Source organism: Alligator sinensis, unplaced genomic scaffold, assembly GCF_000455745.1.
Source record: "Alligator sinensis unplaced genomic scaffold, ASM45574v1 scaffold147_1, whole genome shotgun sequence".
NCBI lineage: Eukaryota > Metazoa > Chordata > Crocodylia > Alligatoridae > Alligator > Alligator sinensis.
The window spans coordinates 2281659-2303123 of NW_005841847.1; the positions used below are offsets into that span (position 1 = coordinate 2281659).

The 21465-nt window shown below is 39.9% G+C and overlaps 1 protein-coding gene across 7 annotated transcripts in view; it reads left to right on the plus strand.

Annotated features, from left to right (window-relative positions):
* PPHLN1 (periphilin 1) overlaps positions 1 to 21465 on the plus strand; it is a 121839-nt gene that overhangs the window by 36052 nt on the left and 64322 nt on the right. For 5 of the 7 annotated variants that reach the window (XM_006015918.3, XM_025208221.1, XM_006015915.2 and 2 more), the window contains 2 exons: positions 13387 to 13643; positions 16443 to 16525. In XM_006015918.3, the coding sequence (XP_006015980.1) occupies positions 13387 to 13643; positions 16443 to 16525 (340 nt within the window). The remainder of the gene's footprint in view (positions 1 to 13386; positions 13644 to 16442; positions 16526 to 21465) is intronic. The other 2 variants (XM_006015920.2, XM_006015917.3) reach the window with 1 other exon arrangement.

Genomic DNA, 21465 nt, shown 5'->3' on the forward strand with positions numbered 1-21465 from the left:
CCACCACCTATAAGCCCTTTGCCCAACGAAAATGTTCTTGCATTTGACAGATTTGATAAGTATATTTCCAATCATATGCATCAGGAAAATGTCTTTTAAATAAAGTGAACAGACTTGTTCATACACTTGAAAATTAGTTTTCGTTTTTTCCGTTAAAAAAGCATTTTTGGTCAAATGAAAATGTGAAACTTCTATTATTTATACCATAAGTATTGTTTAAATTTTAGTTTCTTATTAATATAATATCACTGCAATATGTGTCTATATAAAAATGCTTATCTGAAGAATACATACAAAAAACTAGAACTCTTGGTTCCAAAATGATACCTTTTATTAGACCAACTGGAAAATGGAGAGAAAATTATCCTTTTCTGCAAGCTTTCGGAATCAAAGTCCCTTCGTCAGGCTCTGGGAAAAGTGTAGATGGTACAAGCTGGTAAGAAGTCCCCATAGGTAGGAAATAAACTTCATTTTTGCACAGAGGGAGCTGAAGATGGAAGGCTGTCCCTCTGGGTCCATGAGAGTGTCTTTGTGAGCCGTGTTAAGTAGCTTTTTGATGTGTTGATCAAGTAGAATTCCTTCCCTGGAGGTGTCAGATGACAGGCAGGGAGGTAAAAAAAAAAAAAACTTCCTTGTTGTTCTGCAATGAAGTTTAAAATCCAAAATCTGAAGAACTTTTATGTATCTGAAGAATATAAAGTTATTTCTTCAGTGGAGGAGATGTAATTTATTAGGAATATCTAGCTAAATGAATTTACTTTGGCTTTTGATTTATTTTCTTGGATGATTTTAGTGTCTTATGACAAAAATGTAAAACAACACTAAGCTTCTTGTTTAGGGCTCTGATCCTGTAGGCTTTTGTTGACAGTTGGGAAAGTGCAGGAATAAAGGTTCTTCCTGCTTATCCAAATATGTGCGTTCAAACTCTCTCTGCCCTATACCCACCCCCACACCCTCAAAGTCTTAGGCTGTGTTGGTCCACATCTTAAATCTACCTTATATGGTAGATTTTCGAACTCAGAAGTTCACATCTATATCTAACTCTTTCAGCTTTGGGTATAGGAACACTGCAGTGTGCTCTAGTTTTAGTTTAGAACTTTTTAGTAATCTTAACCATGAAGGACTGATACCAGAGAGAGTAGGAAAGGATTAATTTAAAGGAGTTTAGTATACTTTCCTGGTGAGGCCCTTACTTAATCTAAGTCTTTGGAATTCTCTTTGAAATGCATTAATATCCTTAGGTGAGTCCATTTACATGTTTAGTTTCTGGTGATGTCAGTTCATTAGGCAGTTTTATTACCAACAAGAGCATGTTAAACTAGATATCCCATTTCATTTCACATTGGTATGATTTGGTTGGCCTGAAAGTTGAAGGCCTTGACACACCTTTATTGAAGGCAAGGCTGCCATCACACTGCCTTAGGGATATTTCCATTGCAGACATCTGTAAATCTGCTTTCCACACCTTTACAAAGCACTATTGCTTAGGACAATCAGGGAATTTCATTTTGGATTATCTATGCTTCATAATTTTTTAAGGTAATAGAAACCAAAATACCACCCCAGCATCTTTTTTTTTTTTTTTTTTCATGGTGCTTTCCTGATTATGTGCTCACTCTACAAGTTTTATCTGTTGGTGTTGGAGAGTGTTTCATCTTTTGTATTTAAAGCCTTCTGTGTTAATGACTCGTCACTTGCCGCTGTTATTTTCATTTTATTGGGGGCAACCCTTAAATATTTTTATCTGGATGAAAAATCCTTCAAAGGCTTTTTAGATTATTTATCATAATTTTGATTTTTCTGATATAGAATTATTACAGACTTTACTTTTATGGGCAGTTTTGAAAATCTTGATTTTTTTTTTTTTTTTATTGAAATATTTTGATACTTTTGCAGAAGGGAAGTTTGTTTTAATCCCTAACAGCATTTTTTAACTGTTGTAACAGATCTGAAAAACTTTTTGATCCAACATAGCCTCAAGTTTTAATAAGCTGCAGCTTGTAGGCCAAACTGATGTTTGTGTGCCTGTGTTTTATTTTCTTCTCCAACAACAGTTGTCTCAAATCTTACATTTACATGCCAAAAAAACCCTTACCTTTTATGTTTAAAAATATTGGCAATTTTGTGAAAGAAATTGGTTTATTGCTACATATGTTCCCTTAACTGTAAATTTGATTTTAACACATTTACTGTAACTAACATAGAACTCATGCAAATTTTATGTCAATATCACCAATTTGATGCATTAAATAAATTACTTTGTTGAATGTTTCATAATTTATTCATCCCTTTGTTGAAATACTTCTGTCAGTATGGTGGAGGCCTTGGATTATGTATACATAATGTATAACTTCAAGCTTTCCACTATCCTTTATTTGCTTTAGGGCTTCTGCTTCAATGGGTAACAGGATAGTATGCTTCAAAAATGTAACTGTACAATATAAGACTGTAGAAATAAAAGTCCCATTTAAAGGAGACTTAAGAAAGTAAGCCTATCTGGGCCCAGTTTCTTAGCTCTTGGTAGAGTATAGTGGTGGATGGCCTGAAAAGTAGCAGCTCAGTATTCCTGTAGGAAGCCTTGGAAGACCAACTCCTGTAAGTGGAACTATATCAGGGGCAGGCTATTATTTTGGGCGGATGGCCGCCTACTGAGTTTTGGCAAGCTGTTGAGGGCCACATGGGTAGCCCTGCCCCTTGACAGGTGCCCTGCCCCCTGGTCACCATCTTGGGACCAGAATTCCCACCCCTTAACCTCTGGGCTTTGCCACCAGAAGTCCCTCCCCTTGCCCCTGGAAACACTCCTTTCAGCAAGGGGTTTTGTCATCTCAGAACCAGAAAAATACCAAGTTATATTCTAAAAATCAAACGTCTACAACATTCATTAATTTGATTTCAAAAAATATTTTTGTCCTGATTTACATGCGTTTGTGTGGTGTACGTAGAGGTGATTGCACAATAGCTTAAAATGAAGTCTTACTCTTGTATATTGTGCTATGCAGCCCAGGGCCTTGTGGTGCTGGAGCAGGCATGCAGGGAAGCAGTGAAAGCCGGGTGGGGCAGGCAGAGACTTCTGGTTGGAGGAGTAGGAGGGGGCTGGGGGGCGGGACCTGGTGGGCCTTGCTCCTGAGTTCTGCCAGCTTCCCCTGGGTCCTACTGCCCTTGGCTCCTGTCATGTTTGACAGGCAGCCAGGAGCAGATAAATATTAATTTTCTAAACTCTTTAGGTGCCCCGCAGACCAAATAGAATGGCCTGGCAGGTCAAATCTGGCCCGTGGGCCATATTTTTCCTGCCCCTGAACTATATTATATTGGAAAGACCGTTTTGTGAACATGTCAAAAAACAGCTAGGCATCAGACAGGGGGCATTGTGTTCAAGCCCAGATGACTAATGTTGAGTATAGTAGATCACTGATTGGCTGGCTGTTAAAAATGTTTAAAGATAAGCGTTAAAAGAAGTGATTTTTGTTTGTGAGAGAGCATTGTCATTTGAAAATTCATAATTTTTGTGACTTATACAGATAAATTTCTTATCTAAAATATTTACTGAACATGGGGTGGAGGGGTGGGAACCCTTGTCTTGGATGTACAAGTGAGGAAGGGCAGCAACTTAGACTCTGACTCTGACCCTGGGGTTGGAGTCAGAGATGCAGCCTCTCTCCCCTCTGCTGCTACCTGCATTGCTGCTGTTTACTTTCTCCTTGCAGCTCTGGCTGGGGCCCTGCTCCAGCCTGGGGCAGGGGACATGGAGCGTATACTGCCTCTAGCCCCAGCTCAGCCATACAGCACTTCAGGGCCAGAGCTGCCTCCCTCACAACCACTGCTACTTGGCTGGCTGGGTTCCTTTCCCCATGCAGTCTGGTGTAGCTTTTTCTACTTTCCTATACCCATTCACATAACCGGTAGGTTTCTTTTTGTTGCAGATGGGGTTTGATAATTTTTAGTGCATGTGAGTTGATACCGCATGAGAGTTGATACCAGATGCTTTTGTTTAAATATGAGTGAGTATTGAAGCTCTAATGTACAGCTGTGCCATTAACATTTTTGTACTTAAGCATCAGCCAGCTGTTACAAACTTCTAAGATGCATAGCTCAACCATAAATGTTCCAGACCAAGTGTTAGTCATACTGGGCTCCTGTATGTGCAGGAAGCCTGATCCGACGCACTAGAGATTCAGTGTGTTGGAGTAGACTCGATTAATTGAGTCTGCTGGAGCATGGAAATTGATGCACTCCAGCAGCCTTCCGCACCATGTGTATCAGAATCCCTGCATCTCCCTGCGCTAAAAAATGGTGGCGGGGTGCTTTGAGAAAAATGTATTCGATGAGCTTTAGTTCAAAGCGCTGCGTTGCCATTTTTTCCACACGGATGCTAATGCATGTGATGTGCAGGTGCTTTTAATTAGCATGGATTGCTAATTGAAGTGCCCGGCACCACATCCTAGAGCACATGTAAAAATGCCCGCAATCTGTGGATACATCTGGGAGGCGAGAGTTGGAATGGGAAAAAGAGCTTACCATGTTTAAGTTTTAAATAAATAAATAAAAGGCAAAACTAGGTTCCACTGGTAAATTTTAAATGCTAATTTTTTCATTTAGAAGTAAAATGGAGAAGCCAAACTTGCCTCTATGGACTGACTCAACTTTCACACTAGAAACGGTGTTAGTTTGATAACGTAGCAAGCCACAATGAAGTTTTTTAGATTTTCCTCTTATTTCTTTTGTATAACTTCTAGCTAAATTAGTACAAGTATTTCCCAGGTAAGGGTCAGGATTTCATTAATAGGGCTGCTGAAGTACAATGGTAAATGTGTGTGTTTAGGCTTTGAAGAAACTGCCATTTGCTATGGTTAGCCAGAATGTCAGGAGAGTTGGGGTTGCCTATGAATTTGCATACCTTATTCGCAACAGACAGTTCTCTATTAATATCTGTCCTTTGTGCAGATATAATCACTTTAAGAATTATGATCTTACATTCGTACTTTGGCATGATATGTAAATTTTCATTTTACAGGTAGGCCCTATCTGTGCTAGCTAGGTAAACTATCTTAACACCTTTCTAAGAAGAATTTTTTTAAAACAAATACTTCCTAAAAAGAAGAAAATCATGTATGCTTTAATGGTGCTGAAAATCTAATTAAATTGGCAAAGTACAGAAATTAAAATGATCCTTTAAATGTTTGGCTGCAGGTGAGTTGGTTAAATCCCAGTACATTTTATTAAGTACAAATAGTAATAGATGACTTACCTTTGAAATACTTTTAACAAATCCTTTATGGTTTAGTTTGGTGTTGTTCAAAGCCTTTTAGAGAGAGCTTTGGAAAAATTGGAAATGGTTAGGTTAAGAAATGTATGTCTGTAAACATTACATATGTTGGCTAATACTAAAGACTTTCATTTCTTTCATTTTGTTAGTGTATATATTTAGATAATTTTTGTTTTGACTAAAGATTAATTGAATTATAATAAGCTGACAAGCACTGACAGTGAAATGAAAGGTCTGTCATTTTTATTGTGCAATGTTCTTTTCAGGAGTCCAATATGAAGCTCGCTTAGTTTTATGTAGAAACCTGGCAGTACCAGGTGCACAGTTGTTGAGGGATACTGCCTTACTTCCCCATCTCTTGCTTCCTACATTGATTCAGTAGATTTTTAAACAAAAATATGTGTTTAAAAAACTTAAGTTGTGAGAGGCATTTCTGTGTAACTTATGGTATTCTACCACCTGCCTGCTATTCTTGATTTAAACATAGGACTAGAAGGGACCTCTCAGGCCATTAATTCTGATTCTCTGTGTTTGCAGGCAACTTTTTATCGAAAAATGTCAACAATAATATCCACCCTGGCCTCTCGTTGCACACCACATTGACAAAGTATCCATGTTCCAGTGTTCAGAGGAAGGCAAAAAGAGATCCTACTGATCTCACCTGAGGGAAAATAGCTTTTCAATGCCATATCTGGCAGTTGGTATGACCAAGAGTGTATGAACAAGACCTACTGGCTTGCCACATATAAGGTTTCTCTGTATTGTTATGAGGAACAGAACACCCAAGCTAATCTCCTGTCTGCAAATGTGGCTAATGACCAGTGCTTCAGTAGTAGATAACAAAATCCCAAAGCTAAATAGTGTATTCAAAGGAGGTGTAGGGGTTTGTTCTGGCCACAGCAGCTCACCTGCAGGAGCCCAAAGCAAAGTATTATTAAACAAGCAACCTAGAGAGACATCTGTGTTCTTTTCAGCCCCCTCTTGGGGATACTAAATACATGATGGTGCATATCAGATGATTGGATTACTTCTCCAGCCATACCCCTATCATGTCTTTTCCATAAATTTATCAAGCTCCATGTTAAAGCAATTTAGGTTCCTTGGCTACTTTCCCCCGAATTGTTTGGCCAACCATTCTAGAACCTCACTCCTCAAATGGCTTGAAACCCTCTTTTTATTTCCAGTCAATATTATTTGTAACTAGTTTGCATCCATTTGATCTTGTACCAATATTTTCCTTTTACTTAAATAGCTCTTCTCCTTTCCTGATACTCGCTTCCTGAATGTATTTATAAAGAGAGATCATGTCCCTTCTCAACCTTCATTTTGCTAAGCTAAACAAGCCAACCCTCTTAATCTCCTCTCATTCCCTTAATGATCCTAGTAACCCTTCTCTGCACCTGTTCTTGTTTGAGTTCATATGACTAAACGCCAGATTTCTTTATGCATAGTGCTTCCCTCTTCACAGCACTAAAAATAGAAAATAACCTAAAGCTATATCACGGGTTAGCTTTCTTTATCTTCTTTCTAGTATTCTGGCCTTTGTGAACTGTCTGAGGTATGTGTAAGAAGTGGACAGTTTCTCTCTTGCATTCTGCAGTAGGTTCAGAAGAGACTGATCTGGAGGCTGTCTGGAGTTCTGACGTGAAAAAATGTACCTTCATGTGTAAACTTGAAGCTGAAAAATTACAAGGATGAGAGGACTGAACATGTGATATGACCTCCAATTAGAATGTATTTAGGCCCCAGTTTCATGCCTTTTGGCTAGGTACAGATTGTCAAAAAGCCTGAGCCTGAATCAGTTCAATCATTGCAGGTGAGCCTAACTGCTTAAATTGACCCAATAAGCAAATAAACATTCACTTTTGATTCTGGAAATACAACCACTTGCCTGCAGTGGCCCAGGCCAAAAGCCATGGCATGCTAGGGGATGCCCCTCTGCTCAGCTGGATTACCATATGTATTTTATAACTCATCAGACTTCTGGCCCACAATAAAATAGTTTTTCCTAATCTTCTTTGTATAAATTAGGAAAACAAATCTAAAGCCATTCATAAGATTAAACTAAGTAGACCTATTAGAGAGAAATCTATGTTAATCAGAAGTAGGGCAGGGTGGCATATTTATCTATGAGCAGATGAATCATAGTATCTGATGAAGTAGATTGTAGCTTGTGAAAGCTCATATCTCTCTGTATGAGTTAAGTCTAGAAGGTGCTGTCTTGTCCTGCCTTCTGCCTAGAACCATTAGGTTATCTTCTTTTCCAGCAAATATTTAGTGTCCTAGTTCAAATTATAGGAGTGTCAAACTCATCTGGCCCCATGGGAATGGAGCGAGACCTGTAGGCTAGAACAGACCCACAGACCAACCCTACCCACATACTGGAGCTAGCACCTGCGGCCAGTCTGGGACTGTACCTTATGTGGTGCCTGAAGCAGCTTATTCTGAGACCCATGCTGCATGCAGTGCCTGCCCTGGACCACCCAGAGTAGGCACTGTTTAGTATGTGTCCTGGACTAGGTGCTACATGTTCTGAATACCGGTGACGCATGTCTTGGAGCAGGTGCTACAGGTTCTGGGTCCAGCATATGCAGGAGGGGAGATGGGGCCTGGACTGGACCATGCAGGTGTCGCATGCAGCTTGTGTCCTGGGGCCTGCACAGGGCCAGGTCAGTGTGCAGGTAGTGTGTGGGTCAACTAGAGACTCCGGGGCAGTACCCGGGCCCAGGTGATGGGGCTCATATCTTTGACACCCTTGCTATAAGTGGTTGTCATCCATAAAGCACCGAAGGGCAGTTTTTATGAGAAGCCTGTCATTTGAACTCAGTGTGTTCTGAGTTCAAATGAAGGCCAAAAAAACCAGGTGCATTTTATTTATCCCTTCAATGGTATAATTCATTGCATTGTTTAGTGAGAGATAAATCAAGATGGAGTTGATTGGGATCTTAGGAAAAAGAAAGGATTATGATAAGTAAACTGTAGCTGGTGATTTACTGCAATATACATATTAGTCTGCACATGTTGTTTAAAGGGAGATTTACTGAGCTGTGGGAGAGGGACCAATTTATATCCAACACCCTCCCCTTCATGTTCTAAATTACAGGAAGGAGTGTTGTTGATTATTTAATACATTTTGGGTGTTTTAAAATGGAAAATGTTTTGGGGAAACTCAGCTTGGAAGGCATAATGTTGATCTTTTGCATTTCATGTGTCAGCACTGCAAATTCAGGCAATGTTCTGTTGATGACAGAGATACTTTCCATCAAAGTAATCAGGAGTCTAAAAGGAAGCGAGACAGAAAGTAGGGTGGAAATTAGGAAACTGAATTAAAATATCACACCTTGTCTGCTTACTTTAATATGAATGTTATAACAGGACAGGAAATAAGTTAATTGGGAAGTTGTTCAAGTACACTTCAGGCAAAGTTTGGAATCTAATCTACAGGGGTATAGGTTGTAGCTGTGTTGGTCTAAGCACAGAGGCAGGCAAAGTTCTTTGGGTAAATCTGACATCTTTTATTAGACCAACTAAGATAGTTGGAAAAATTCTTTTTTTGCAAGTTTTCAGGTATAAATACCCTTTCAGACAGCTCTGAGGCAGATGCGTATTTGATGTCCTGGGTTTGGGGCATGCAGAGGAGGCATGAGTTAAAGGGATGTGCTTCTCAGTACAGCACAAAGACGTGACCTGAATGTACTCAACTGGCGCTGTTTTACGGTGCGAGAATGCTTTTGTATTCTATATGAACCACAGCTTTAATCCTCCATCCCTCTTGAAGCCAGTCATACAGGCTGCTGATAGACATGAAAAACTAAAAGCCACCCTTTACCAGAAGAAGCACTGTGTTAGTTTGACTGGCTCTGCAGCATCTGTATAGATCAGGCACTTCAGCAGGGCTTTTTGGTGCTTTTATCTGATGCTGATTCAAGTAGGTGTTAGATAAAAGGGCCAAACCTCCCCCACTAATGGACCTGATCTATACAGATGTTGGACAAGCTGGGTCCAACTAACGTGATGCCTCTTCTGGGCATGCTGTGGGCTCAACTCATCAGCATGCCAAATTTGAAGTAAAGCACCATTTTCGGGGGGGGGGGGGTTATGTCTGTAAGCAGCTAGCTGTGCTAGATTTCTGATCACTAGTCCTACTTGTTGACTTGGCAAAGTATGGGCAATGTCCTCCTGGGCTTAGCCCACAAAGCAAATAAAAGTTACTTTAGCTCATGTAATGGAGATGTGGGATGGCGTGTGATTGTAGAAAATTCAAAGCCTGCATTAGTTTTACCTGAGGCTTGGGAAAAGGGGTGGCAACAGCATGGGATGGATAGTTGAAGGTTGGAAGAAGTTCTGCACCACTGGCATTTGAAGAGGTCCCCTGATGGCTGCCAACCCTCCTTCTAGGAGTGCAGAAGTCAACTTTATTTGTTCTGTGTTGAAATGTTGCCTCTAGTCATGCTGGCAATAATGGATAAATGAAGTAGCACTCAGGACTAAGCTGTTCCTACAGCTACTCTTAATATCAAATAAGAGGAAAATTATTTTGTTCAGTGTTAAAATTTCATAAGTGATCTGTCTCCAGGATTATCTGTGTATGTAGACTAGGTTACATGGAGATAAAATATATTAATAAATGTTATTAAAATATTGCATTAAAAAGTTACTTCTTCCCCTTAAAAAGTTTGCTTGTATTTTTTAAATGCTTCCATGAGTGTTAGGGCATATGCTATAGGAATGCAGTAGTTGGGGCTCTGCTAACATTTCCAAATAAACTTCTCTGTTTAAAGGGGCTTAATAACTTGCCCATAAAAATTTGCTTTGGGCAGTAACGTGGTGTACAAGTCTGCCTGAAAGCTTGCACTTTGTTTATTTAAAAAAATCAAAAGCTGTCTGTTTTCATACACTATTGAAATTTTCAACTGCCCAGAATAACCATTTAAATCTCTGAGTATGCCTGAGAAGCAGCTTTCTAATTTTTTTCTTATAAGCATGATAATATAAACAACTTAACAGCCCCTATTTTTAACAGTGTATTCAAACATCCTTTAAAGACAATCCAGATAAATAATATACTTTTAAAGCTTAGAAAATATGAAACTTCATGTGGGACTGTATCTGGAAACACTGACAGTTTGTTAACTAGAATACCTGTTAAAATCTATTGAATAATTTCTCATTTTTAATACATATCTGCACACATTCACATTGTATATTTAATTAGATCTCCTGCTTTCTCAGGCTGTTGTTTTTTAAATTTAAACTATCAGAAATAACAGTGGATGTTACTACTGATGTAGTTTTTCAGTCTGTTATACACAATAAACTTGAGGATTTGTCTAATGAGGATTTTTTTCGTGTTCTTAAATGGGTATAAACCACTAGATCTGTGTCACCGTGTAAAAAAATTTGCACTTGGAAGCCACACTAGTGTAAATCATATCTGTATAATGGGTTTGGATCTAGTGCAGCAACATCACTGTGATGGCAAAAGTACAGAACGCCCCCTCCCACACTCCTCCAAGTAGAGAATTCTTTAATTAAATACTTATTACCTGTACAATAAGAGGCTCTTTTTTCTACAGCAATGTAAATTAGCTATTGCTATACTGTGGTAAATCAGAGCATAGCTTCTGCACTGATCTTTGCACATCACATATTTAATATTGACCTAAAACAAGGAAGGATAAAAGTGATAAAATAAGCTATAACTCCCTCAAATGCTGGGTTTTTTTTTTCTGTTATCCTCTGGCTCTGTAATAGTGATAAAAGGAAGCTGTTCACATCTCTTCACTGTAAATTCTAACCTATGTGGATGTTTCAGATCTATATTTAGTGGTGGCAGTTGTTAACTTTCAGATTGAATTTGTTACTGGTTTTTGGGCTCACATATGTTTTAACAGAACTTGAATGTAACCACTGTGCTTTGTTTATAACCCAGAATATATCCAAATCCTGCCTAGTGGAAAGTTTAGTTTATAGTAATCTTGCAATCATTACAGTTGAAAACAAAATTATTTTAAGAAATGTTGTATGTGTCAATGCCACTTATAGACCATTTAATATGACAGACATTCTAGGCATCTTACATATTAGGGACTATATCATTAGATGTTATGAACCAGCATGCTGCACTGAAATCAAGGAAAGTACATTATACTAGGTGAAAATCTAGCATTAAGTTTTGCCATTGACCTTAATGGATATAGGCTCAAACTCCAAAATGAGATTTAACACAGCAAGAGATTACAGTTATCAGAATACTTGAGACAAATGGCTTTGCATATTGAGGTTACATCAGTGAAAGACTGTGAACTGTGCTTTATGTACTGTATTGAGTCCTATTTTAGTTAGTTTAATTTTTAAAAATAAACATGGATAGTATCCAACATGAGGGCCAGCATGAATGGAAGTGAATTTGAAGAAAAAAAATAAAATGTGAAATGCTCATATGACTGCAGTGTATTTGAAAATACTGTATGTTCTCACATATGTTCCCATATATAATATGCACCCTTTCCCCCAAAATCATCCCCTCCTAAATTGGGCTGTGTTTATTAAGTGGGAAGGCTGTCCCTGTGATTGCCATGCAGCTGCCAAGATGGCTGTCTCTTCTCTGGCTCAGAAAGCTGAAGGGACAGAGCCCTGTGTTAACCCTTTTAAAACCCTAGATATTGGCTGAGCACTGTAGCTTGTGCTTGAAGCAGCAAGTGAGCTGCTGTTAGTAATATGATGAGAATTGTGAGATGGAAACAACACTTTATTTACAGGAACTTGTATAAAGAACTACATACAAGTAGGGACAGACATTCAAAAAGCCTGAGCCTGAATTGATTCAATCTTTGCAGGTTAGTGTAACTTGGCTAGGCTGAACCAGTTTGTAACTGTACAGACATCCCCTCTGGACTGAAGAAAGGCAGGCACGTGTCTGCCCCCTGCTCAGGCTGGAAGCCAGGGGGTGCTAGAACAGTGTTCCCTTCCCTTCTAAAGTGCTGAGCTGGGGGGGGGGGGATGCGGCCAGGCCCCAGCAGGATTAAGGAGGGGTTCCCCCCTGCCCCCTCGGTGCTCCTCTGACTAGGGACGAAGCGAGTAGGGAGTTACACAGCCTTTGCTTACACAGCAGTGAGTTGCACAGTATTTATCAGGCCATCAGCAAAACAAAAGCCTCTCTCATTAGTTCAAGCTCTTCTTAAACAACTTTTTCCAAGGAAGGAATGGAGGGACATTACCAGCTGTCTGTTGATTATCTCCAAAAAGCCCTAAGTGGACACTGTCCTGTCTGCCTTTGTCCTATCTGCCTTACACAGACACCTCTCAGCATTAGCTAGCATAGCACATTCTGGCTCTGATCCATGCTGTGGGAGAGAGGAGGGAAGGATCTCTGCATGATGGGGCAGGGGGAAGCCAGGCAGACCCTGCAAATCTCTGCTGGAGCTCTAGCCAGGGAACAGAGGGGTGGGACCAGCTCTGCTGTGGAGCAGAGAGCCCCGTCCAGGGCTGCAAAGCATCTGGGATGCTGGGGGTGTCTGGTTTATCTTAAACCAGCAAGGAGTCTGGGGCAGACATTGCATAAACCGGTTTGAGCCAAATCAATTAAGTCTGATACTACATTCAACAAAGCTTATCTCAATTCGGTTTCAGCCATTTTCAAACTGGTTTATGTGCACTGAATATCTGTTCTGTTACAGATTTAAACTAGTTTCTGATCACTTAAATCGGTTTATATGTAATGTCTGTCCCTAGCCAAAAAGCAAGTCCTCCAGGAAATATGTTGTTTTTGCTGCTTGAACCAAGACTGTTTCTTGGGATGCCACACTTCCTATATGCTCTATCACACAGTCGGCTACAGCTCTGGAAAAATCTTTTTTTTCTATATTCTGCTTTCCAAAAACAAGTGTTTTATTTGGGGCTGTATTGTATGTGAGAAAATATGGTATGCTACTACTTGGATATCTTTTTTGTTTGTTTTATTTTGCCTAAATTGCCTATTAATTTAAAAGTTCCCTTTTTTCTTCTTAATGAAGGGTTGAAAAGTTGCCTTTTTAACCTATTTATGGACTTCTAAATTTCTTTAGTGTCTATAAGAAGAATAAAGAGAAGTTATTAATTTTATTTTTCTGTTACTTCCAAAGGGACATCAGAGATGGCTTCAGAAGAAAAAGCTTCTACCCTTCTCATTATATAAGAGAGAGATCCCCGCATAAGAGGGACTCTCCTTTCTTCAGGGAATCACCTGTGAACAGAAGAGATTCTCCACACAGCAGATCTGGGTCCAGTGTCAGCAGTAGGAGCTACTCCCCTGAAAGAAGCAAAGTCTATCCTTTCCACCAGTCCCAGCATAGCAGAAGTATGTCATCTTTACATAAAAGAAATATTTCTTCTCAGCAAGGTAATGCTGGATTAATGATGAAAACTGATTAGTGAGGTGAAATTGATTCCTTTATATAGGATCTTTCTCTTTATATTTCCTCCTTCTAGAATGACGACATTAGAATTTTTATTGCAACAATATGTTGCTGCTTCTTTGACATTGTGTAGCACAGAATTCTCTCTCTTCCCTTATGTATATTTGCTAATGTCTCTTGTGGGACCACACAAGTGTTTGTTTTTCAATAACAATTCTAGGCTGGTTGTAGGCATCTCAGTTTTCATGGCTTTTCCATGTACAGCATATTTTCCATTATCATCAAGTGCTTCTGTTGCTCTTTCCTGATGGTATTTTATTGATCCCAATACAAGCAACTTTGCCATCACCAATTCTTGTTGAAGATTTCTACTTGTTTCTCCTTGTGACCAGGAAGAAAAGAGGAAAAAAAAATAGGGGTGAACCATATACAAAGTATGTTATTTTTTACATTTTAAAACAGTGAGATTATTTCTTAAAACTTTGTTAGTGCTTTAATGTTTGTCCTTTAATTGTTTTTAGTGATTTCATCACATTTTGAGTCTTCAAATCTTGCTTCCCTCAAAGCAATGCAAAATCTTCCATCTAAAGCTAAATCATCCAATTTATGGCCTGATTTTTCAAAGGTCAGAGAGGTGATCTTTATCTATTTAAAATGTTCCAAAGCTCCGTAAATAATAAGCTTGCAAATCTCAGTAGAGTAGAATCCATGTTTTCTTTCAAACTTTATTGCTTCCATTATTTCTATAAAGTATGCAAGTGTATACAGATGTCTTTCCACAAGTACTTTCTAATGAAACTGCACAAACTCTTTTGTCTGCTTTGGCAGTGAACTTTTTGTTTCTTCTCCTGATTACCTCATCCAGATTCTTATTACCTGATCTTTATTTTAGGTGTTTTGGGATGCTAATCCCAAGGAATTTAATTAACTAAGGAATTACTTCATCCACCACTGAAATACAGACCATCTCTGAGGGAAGCTATAAAATCTGTAGGAAAACTTCAGAGCATTCTATAAGTTTAGGCAGATTTATTTGAACTCTGGCAGTATATTGGAATAGCCACTTGTCTAATGCTGTCAGGCTAAATAGAAATTACAGAAAAATGCTGCATATGTTGAGACATACTTTCCCAATTTATGCAAAAATGTGTCCTTTTGTAATGCATTATGTTCATTAATATACAGTCAAATTGTATGTCATAGTGTTGTCTCATTAAAATACAAGTAACAAATTAGCCTGGTATGTAGCTCTGTAGTGCAGAAACTATTAGCCATAGTGAGATATCCACTCTTAAACCTGGATATAATGTCTTACACTGGTTTACACAGGATTTCTTTATTTAAAATGGCTTGTGTCTTGAAAAATGTTATTTCTAAATATGCTTATTTTGGTGATTGAATTTTAAAATGGGTTACTTGATGAATGAACAGGGCTTAAATAGTGTTGATCAGAACATTGTTCGAATATAATTTGATAGGAAATCTTTGCTTTGGAAAAATATGATGAAAGATCACGTCCTGTTAATATTTTTAAAATAAAGATAAAGGACCAAATCCTATTGAGGGCTCAGGTAAATACCCAAAACAAAATGGCCAAACAGCAGTAGCTATATGAGGCTTACCCTGTTCTGGGAGCATTGTGGGAAGCAAGAATCTGTTCCACAGAAGTTTGGTTATGTGAGCCAGGATATATGGTTCACCCACACATGTATACATAACCATGACATCTGCATATAGTTCTTTATTCCTGCCAAACAAGTTCCAACTTCATTGTTTTTCTTGGATACTTGCTGTCCACTAGCATCACAGTTGATGATCTGGAAAATCCATGCTACTAAATTATGTAATTGGTTTTATAAATGGTACTTCCCAACACATTGTACCTTCCATTCCTTTGAATGCAAGACCAGGACCTGCTGTTGATATCCGTAGTAACAAGGAGCCACAGCTTGTGAGGGGCCTTGACATGGAGGAAGAGTTAACACACTGACTTCTCCTTCCTTCAGAGCATATAAAGAGTGACCAAGCACACTAGCTATGCAGTTAGCTTCCTTGGGGAGATAGGCCTGAGTCTGTGCGTATATGGTTTTGTTGCTGACCCTGGACTGCCACAAAGTGATAAATTCTATCCTATTGCTTCTTCTGCCACCCTAACACCCAGCAGGCATACAGATGGTCAGAAATGGAAAAGCTACTCTTGAACTTGTGGTTACAATAGTAACTTCTATGTGTACTGTTGAACCTTTGCTGACTTCAACATTCAGAATAAAATCTTAATACTACAAAGGATCTCTCCTGTCATTTGGACTCCATGTGGCTATATCCCAATGCCTGCTAAGCTTGTCCGTCCGAAGTTTTCTTTTAGGTTCCGCGATTAGTGATCAAACAAAGTGTTAGATTGAAAAGCTATAGAACTTCTAATTTCACTTGTTACTCAGTTTTGTTCCAGCAGTATAAAATGATACTGGCCTACCAACTCAAAATGGTAGGCCTCTAATGGTAGTCTTCTAAAATGGTAGTCTTCTAATGAAAAGCTGGAAATGAGAGAAAATATGCTTTCTTAAGTATATTATGTTTACAAAATTCTACCATTCATTGGTTCATCAAGCAGGTTATTTTATTTTTGATAAATTAGGGGAATATCACTAGATTATTGTCATCAGAGGGTTGAGAAAATATTTTTTATTAATGGGCTACAGAATCTTCATTTACAGTTTTGCAAGGCCAATGAATATGTATGTAGGGCAAAACTTTAACATTCTATTGCTTTTTTTTTTTTTAAGGTAAAGAAAGGCCTTCAGGTCAGTCATTGAAAACATCAAGAGATGCATCCCCATCAGGTTCAACAGCAGTACCCTCTTCAAAGGTAAATGCCTTTAAATATTAGTCCCTAAAATGATTTTCAGACTCCTGTTTGCTTATTTGGCAGATGAAAGAGGCAATTTACCATTAAAAAAACAAACCAAGCATTTTCCATTTACCATATTTACTTGAATCTAAGATGACCCCAATTTTAGGATGACCACCCCAATTAGATTATACATTTGGAAAATTTATAAATTTGTTATAATTTTCCAGGTATAGAATCTAATGATCAGAAGGCTGTCTTGAATGTGTGTGCCCTTCCCCCTATAGCAGGAAAAGCAGTGGCTGGTGGGGTTATGCAGCTCCTGCCCTCCCTGCCACCTGCACCTCCTCATCCCCTGCTCCCCACAGTCTCTGCCTCTTCCTCCCCATTCCACACAGTCTCTGCACCTCCCTGCTGCTTCCCAGTCTCTTCCTGCAGTCTCTACTTCTCCCCTCCACTCCTTTCCATTCTTTGCCTCTTCTCCGCACCAGTCTCTGCCTCTCCCTGCTATTTGCCCCAGTCTCTGCCTCTTTCCTCACCCCCCAGCCTCACTTCCCTTTTCCCGCAACCCTCCCTTACTGTCAGATTCTACTCAGGCTCTGTTCCCTCCAGAAGCACAACATGTGGAAGCCTTTGCCAGGCAACATGGCAGCATCAGCACTGCTGATTGGCCAGGCAGGGGACAGAAATCCACGTGCTCCATGGCAAGCTGTGCCTGACAGTAAGTGGGGAGAGGGGCCAGAGTGAGATCAGGAGCAGAAGTTGCAGAAGGGCGAGGGGGGCGAGGAGGGGTGGGTGGCTGCTGTGGGTCTGATGGACTCAGGTCCACAGTTATAGCTACAGCAGCTGCCTGCCTCACCTCTGTTTTGTACATGACTCTAAGACAAGGGGCTGTTTCCCCCGTGCTGATTTTGTAGGAGAAATCTTGCCTTAGGTTTGAATAAATATAGTATCTGCAGCAAACCCCAGAGTAAGAAACAGTGGTAATGAGAGAGGGTATGGGAAGCGGATCCATAAAGCTCTTGACTGGGAGAATATATATATATAAGAGCTTAGTCCATCTGTCTGTCTGTAACCTTCTTGAGGGGTGTTGCTCCTGCTGGGATGTGGCTCCAGCCAGTGCTGTGTCAAGAACGCCTGTCAAGAATGACAGGTGTGGGGGGGTGCAGCTGGATGTGGAGTGGCAGCAGCACAGGGTACTGGGTGGCGGTGTGCAAACTTCCTTTCCCCCACCCCACCACTCCTGTGAGGCGACGGCGGTGCAGGGTGGTGGGTGATGGCTGTCCGTTCCCACACCTCCCATCCACAGTCATTCTTGATGGGCAGTTCACTAGTGGTAGTTATAATGTAGTACTTGAGAATAAGGGTCCACCACTTTTTGCTTAATAACTTTTTTCCCAGGGAAAGGTGATGGTGATTTTGATTACATGTTAAATGTTGTGATGACGTTTAGGTTTTTATCAAATGTATCTTATTGGAAAACAGCCAATTGCATAATCATGCTAATTAGTTGAACAGGTAACCTAATAAGCCCATAAGCCCTACAGTATTCAGTATTGTTCTCTCAGTCCTATAGCAGTAAAACACTTGCATCACAGACTGCATGGATAAAAAAAAAATCTAAGCGTAAAAGTGGACAGTTCTACAGGAAATACATACATATTTTGAAAGCTGTATTAAGGGGAAACATAGACACAATATGATATATTGTTCCTGATGAATAGAGTCTTATAGAAGATGGTATTCCTCCCCTCTTCCCTCCCCTTTCCCCCAGGTAGTGCACAGTTTCTTATGTTACTTTGTTAAGGGGAAAAAAAAAGTATTTTGGAACTCTGAACACTAAAAACATGTAAATATTGAATGAAAGAATAGAACTTTTGTTTTCAGGAGAAGTGGGCATGAAAGAAACTGTTAATTGAGAGGGTTTTCAGGTTTTTGCACCACTACATTATTCTTAATATTTAACACATAAGTAGCTCTTTTTGTTAAACTAGTCTCACAACATTAATTTTTAACACATTTTACTGGGAAGAGATTGCTGTTCTCTTCATTTTGGAGGCAGGGAATCCAACATACAGGCTTTTACACATACATTCTTTGCACAGGTTTAGTCCAAATCTGTTTTACTTTATGGAGCCACTTAAAATCAGTTTGTAGCTGTTTTACATAACTTAGTTAAATGCATTTACAAACTGCTAAAAGAAAAATTCTATTGAAAGTTAAAACATGGCATAAGACAGTGAATGGAATGAAATTCAGAAGCTAAAGCTAATGCTTCAGCACCAATAGATGGAACTGCATTTCTACTTTCTAAGCAACATGTGATTTATCTTCCTTATTTTATCAGAAAGTTTTACATTATTTGCTTATTTATGTTTCCTTGGGTATTACCTGTATGTAGATTTACATAGGAGTATTGTTTAACTATGGATTCCTAAATATATCCGAAAGCAAACTCATACACTCTCTCACAGATCACAAAAGACAGAGATAGATTAAAAGAATGGGAGATAATGGCCACAGCAATGCAGGGAAGAAATTGGTTAATATTGTCAACCTGAGCTGGGGTTGCAGGATGCAGATGGGGAACAGGATTCCTTGCTTAGCCTATATTTGGTGGTTGGTTTGGCCCCAGAAGAGGAGGTAAAGTAGGTCAAGTACCACATGAAAGGAAGAAAATTTTTCCATAGCTGCAGATGCATGAGATTTTACAGGCACCTACTATGCAGTTCAATGTGTTTACCTCCATACCCCAACATGAAGATTGCAGGTGCTTGAATCCATATATCATGCATGCAATTTGTTGATCCAAGAACTTCCTAATCTATGCCCTTGTCCTTTCCATATGCTTATATTCAGTTTTGAAGCAATTCATGTTCTTTACCCCAAGCACTTTTCCAAAACTTTACTTTTCTGATGGGCAGAAATCTTCTAATTTCTTATCTGAATTTCATAAAATCAGAGAAGTAGGGCTGTAAGGGACTTCAAGAGGTTATATAGTCCAATGCCCTGCCTAAGCCAGGATCAACCCTATCCAAATCACAAATCCATTGTCTAACCCCTTAGCAAAATTACAGAGTCAACCCTTACACAACACAAGACATAACACCCTAATCTTCCACAGGTAAAGCAGGGGGATCGCGGCAGCCAACACGTTGCTGTTTGTTCGAATTAAATAGACATTTAATCTTGTGCTGTTACTATTTTTTAGCCTGTAAAGCTCTTCTCTCTCCTTAATATTCATCTCCCAAGTGCATTTTAAAAATAAATGTCTTTAACAAGTTATTTTGAAACTAGGCTGGAAAAATACCTAGGGCTGATCCTTGTTGTTCATATTGCGTCTAGAAGCCCCAGTCATGAACCCAGGACCCCTTGGTTAGGGCAGATTGATATAAATGAAAGATTTAAATAATTTATCTTAATCAGCTAACCTTTTTGTACTTCAGTTCTTTTCTAAAATGCTTGTGTAACCCATATACCTGTTGCACTGCATTGTTTTATTAGTTTAGAGATGGGGAAATAGTTGAGAAAACTGGTTTCTATCTCTGCTTCTCTGTGAAGACATGGAAGGAGACAGCAAATATAGTTTACTTGAAGTATTCAGAACCACAAGCAAGGACTGTTAATTACTGGGTGGCGTTTCTTCCATGAACTGGAGAGAATAAGTTTTCATCGTGGGGTCATGCATATTCATAATTACAACACTGAGCTCAGCTAGGGAGATGCAGTAAGACTGTGGACCACCCATGTAGGCTCAGTGGATAAACTTAATATAAGTATACAATGCTTTCTCCTGCAGTCCGGGACTGGATCCTAATGCCAGTGATGACTTAGTCAGTCTCTTTGTCCTGGTAGCAGAGCTCCTGAATCTTCCACAAGAGCAAGCTCTTGATACAATACTTGACCTATTCTACAATATTCATAAAAAGTGTAAAAATTAGATTTTACTCCCCTCTGATTCTTCCTATACATGAAAAAATATGTAGTATTTTTGACAGACCCTTATGGATTTAGAATACTTATTTTTATTTAAATATGGTGTGGCAGGGCACCTTTGGGTGCTTCCCACTTTAAGGGCAGAGGCAGGCAGCTACCCAGGTGCCTGATGAGGGCAACCATTTTGAACAAGGCATATAAAGTCTACAGTTGCTGCAACCAGGAGAGGCAGAAACATTGCCTAGCTGAGCTGCAGCAGAACAACCTTGGAGGTAAGGGCAAGAGCTTATGGGGATGGTTTGGAGGCTCCTGGTCCTGGTCCTGGGCATGACCTAAAAATGCACCATGCTGGGGAAGGGAGGCCTGGTGGGGCTCCTGGTGGTGCAGGAGTCCCCAGGAAATGCCAGGCCAGTTACCACCCTGGTGAAAGGTGATGGCCTTAACCCCAGCTCCCATCTTCGGGTGGGTTTTGGAAGCAGCTGGGGAAGTAGCGGGGGCGAGGTATGCTCACATGTAGGCGCCTGAGCCCAGCAGGGATACAGATCCCGGAGACCCCAGAGTAGGGCTAAAGTGCGAGTAGACCTGAAGGACAGCCCAAGGGGTGCGCTGAGTACGGTTGAATGAGAGTAAACTTGAAGGACATTGCGAGGACCAGCCATGTGAGAAGTTGTATCCGGTGAGAGGCTTGGGGCAGAATTAGCCCAGGGTTTGGCATAAGGCTGGACCACATAGAGTAGGGGAACTCGTGGGAACCAAAGGGGCTGTGTGTCAAGGCCAGTATGAGAGTAGCGAAGCCTGATGGCCCAAGAGGGGCCACCCAAGGAGGAGCAGGGCAGTGGAATGTGTCTTGGTAATGGGCAGTATGCCAGAGGCCCTGGTGAGAGAGGGGCAGAGTGGAAGAGGCCTCCTGTGAGAGGGGAGGTAGCGTGAATGTGTGTTGGTGGAGCCCAAGTTTGGATTCAGTTTGCTCCAGTTTCAGACTGGGAGTAATATTAATCTGGAGGCCATCTTCAAGGCACGGG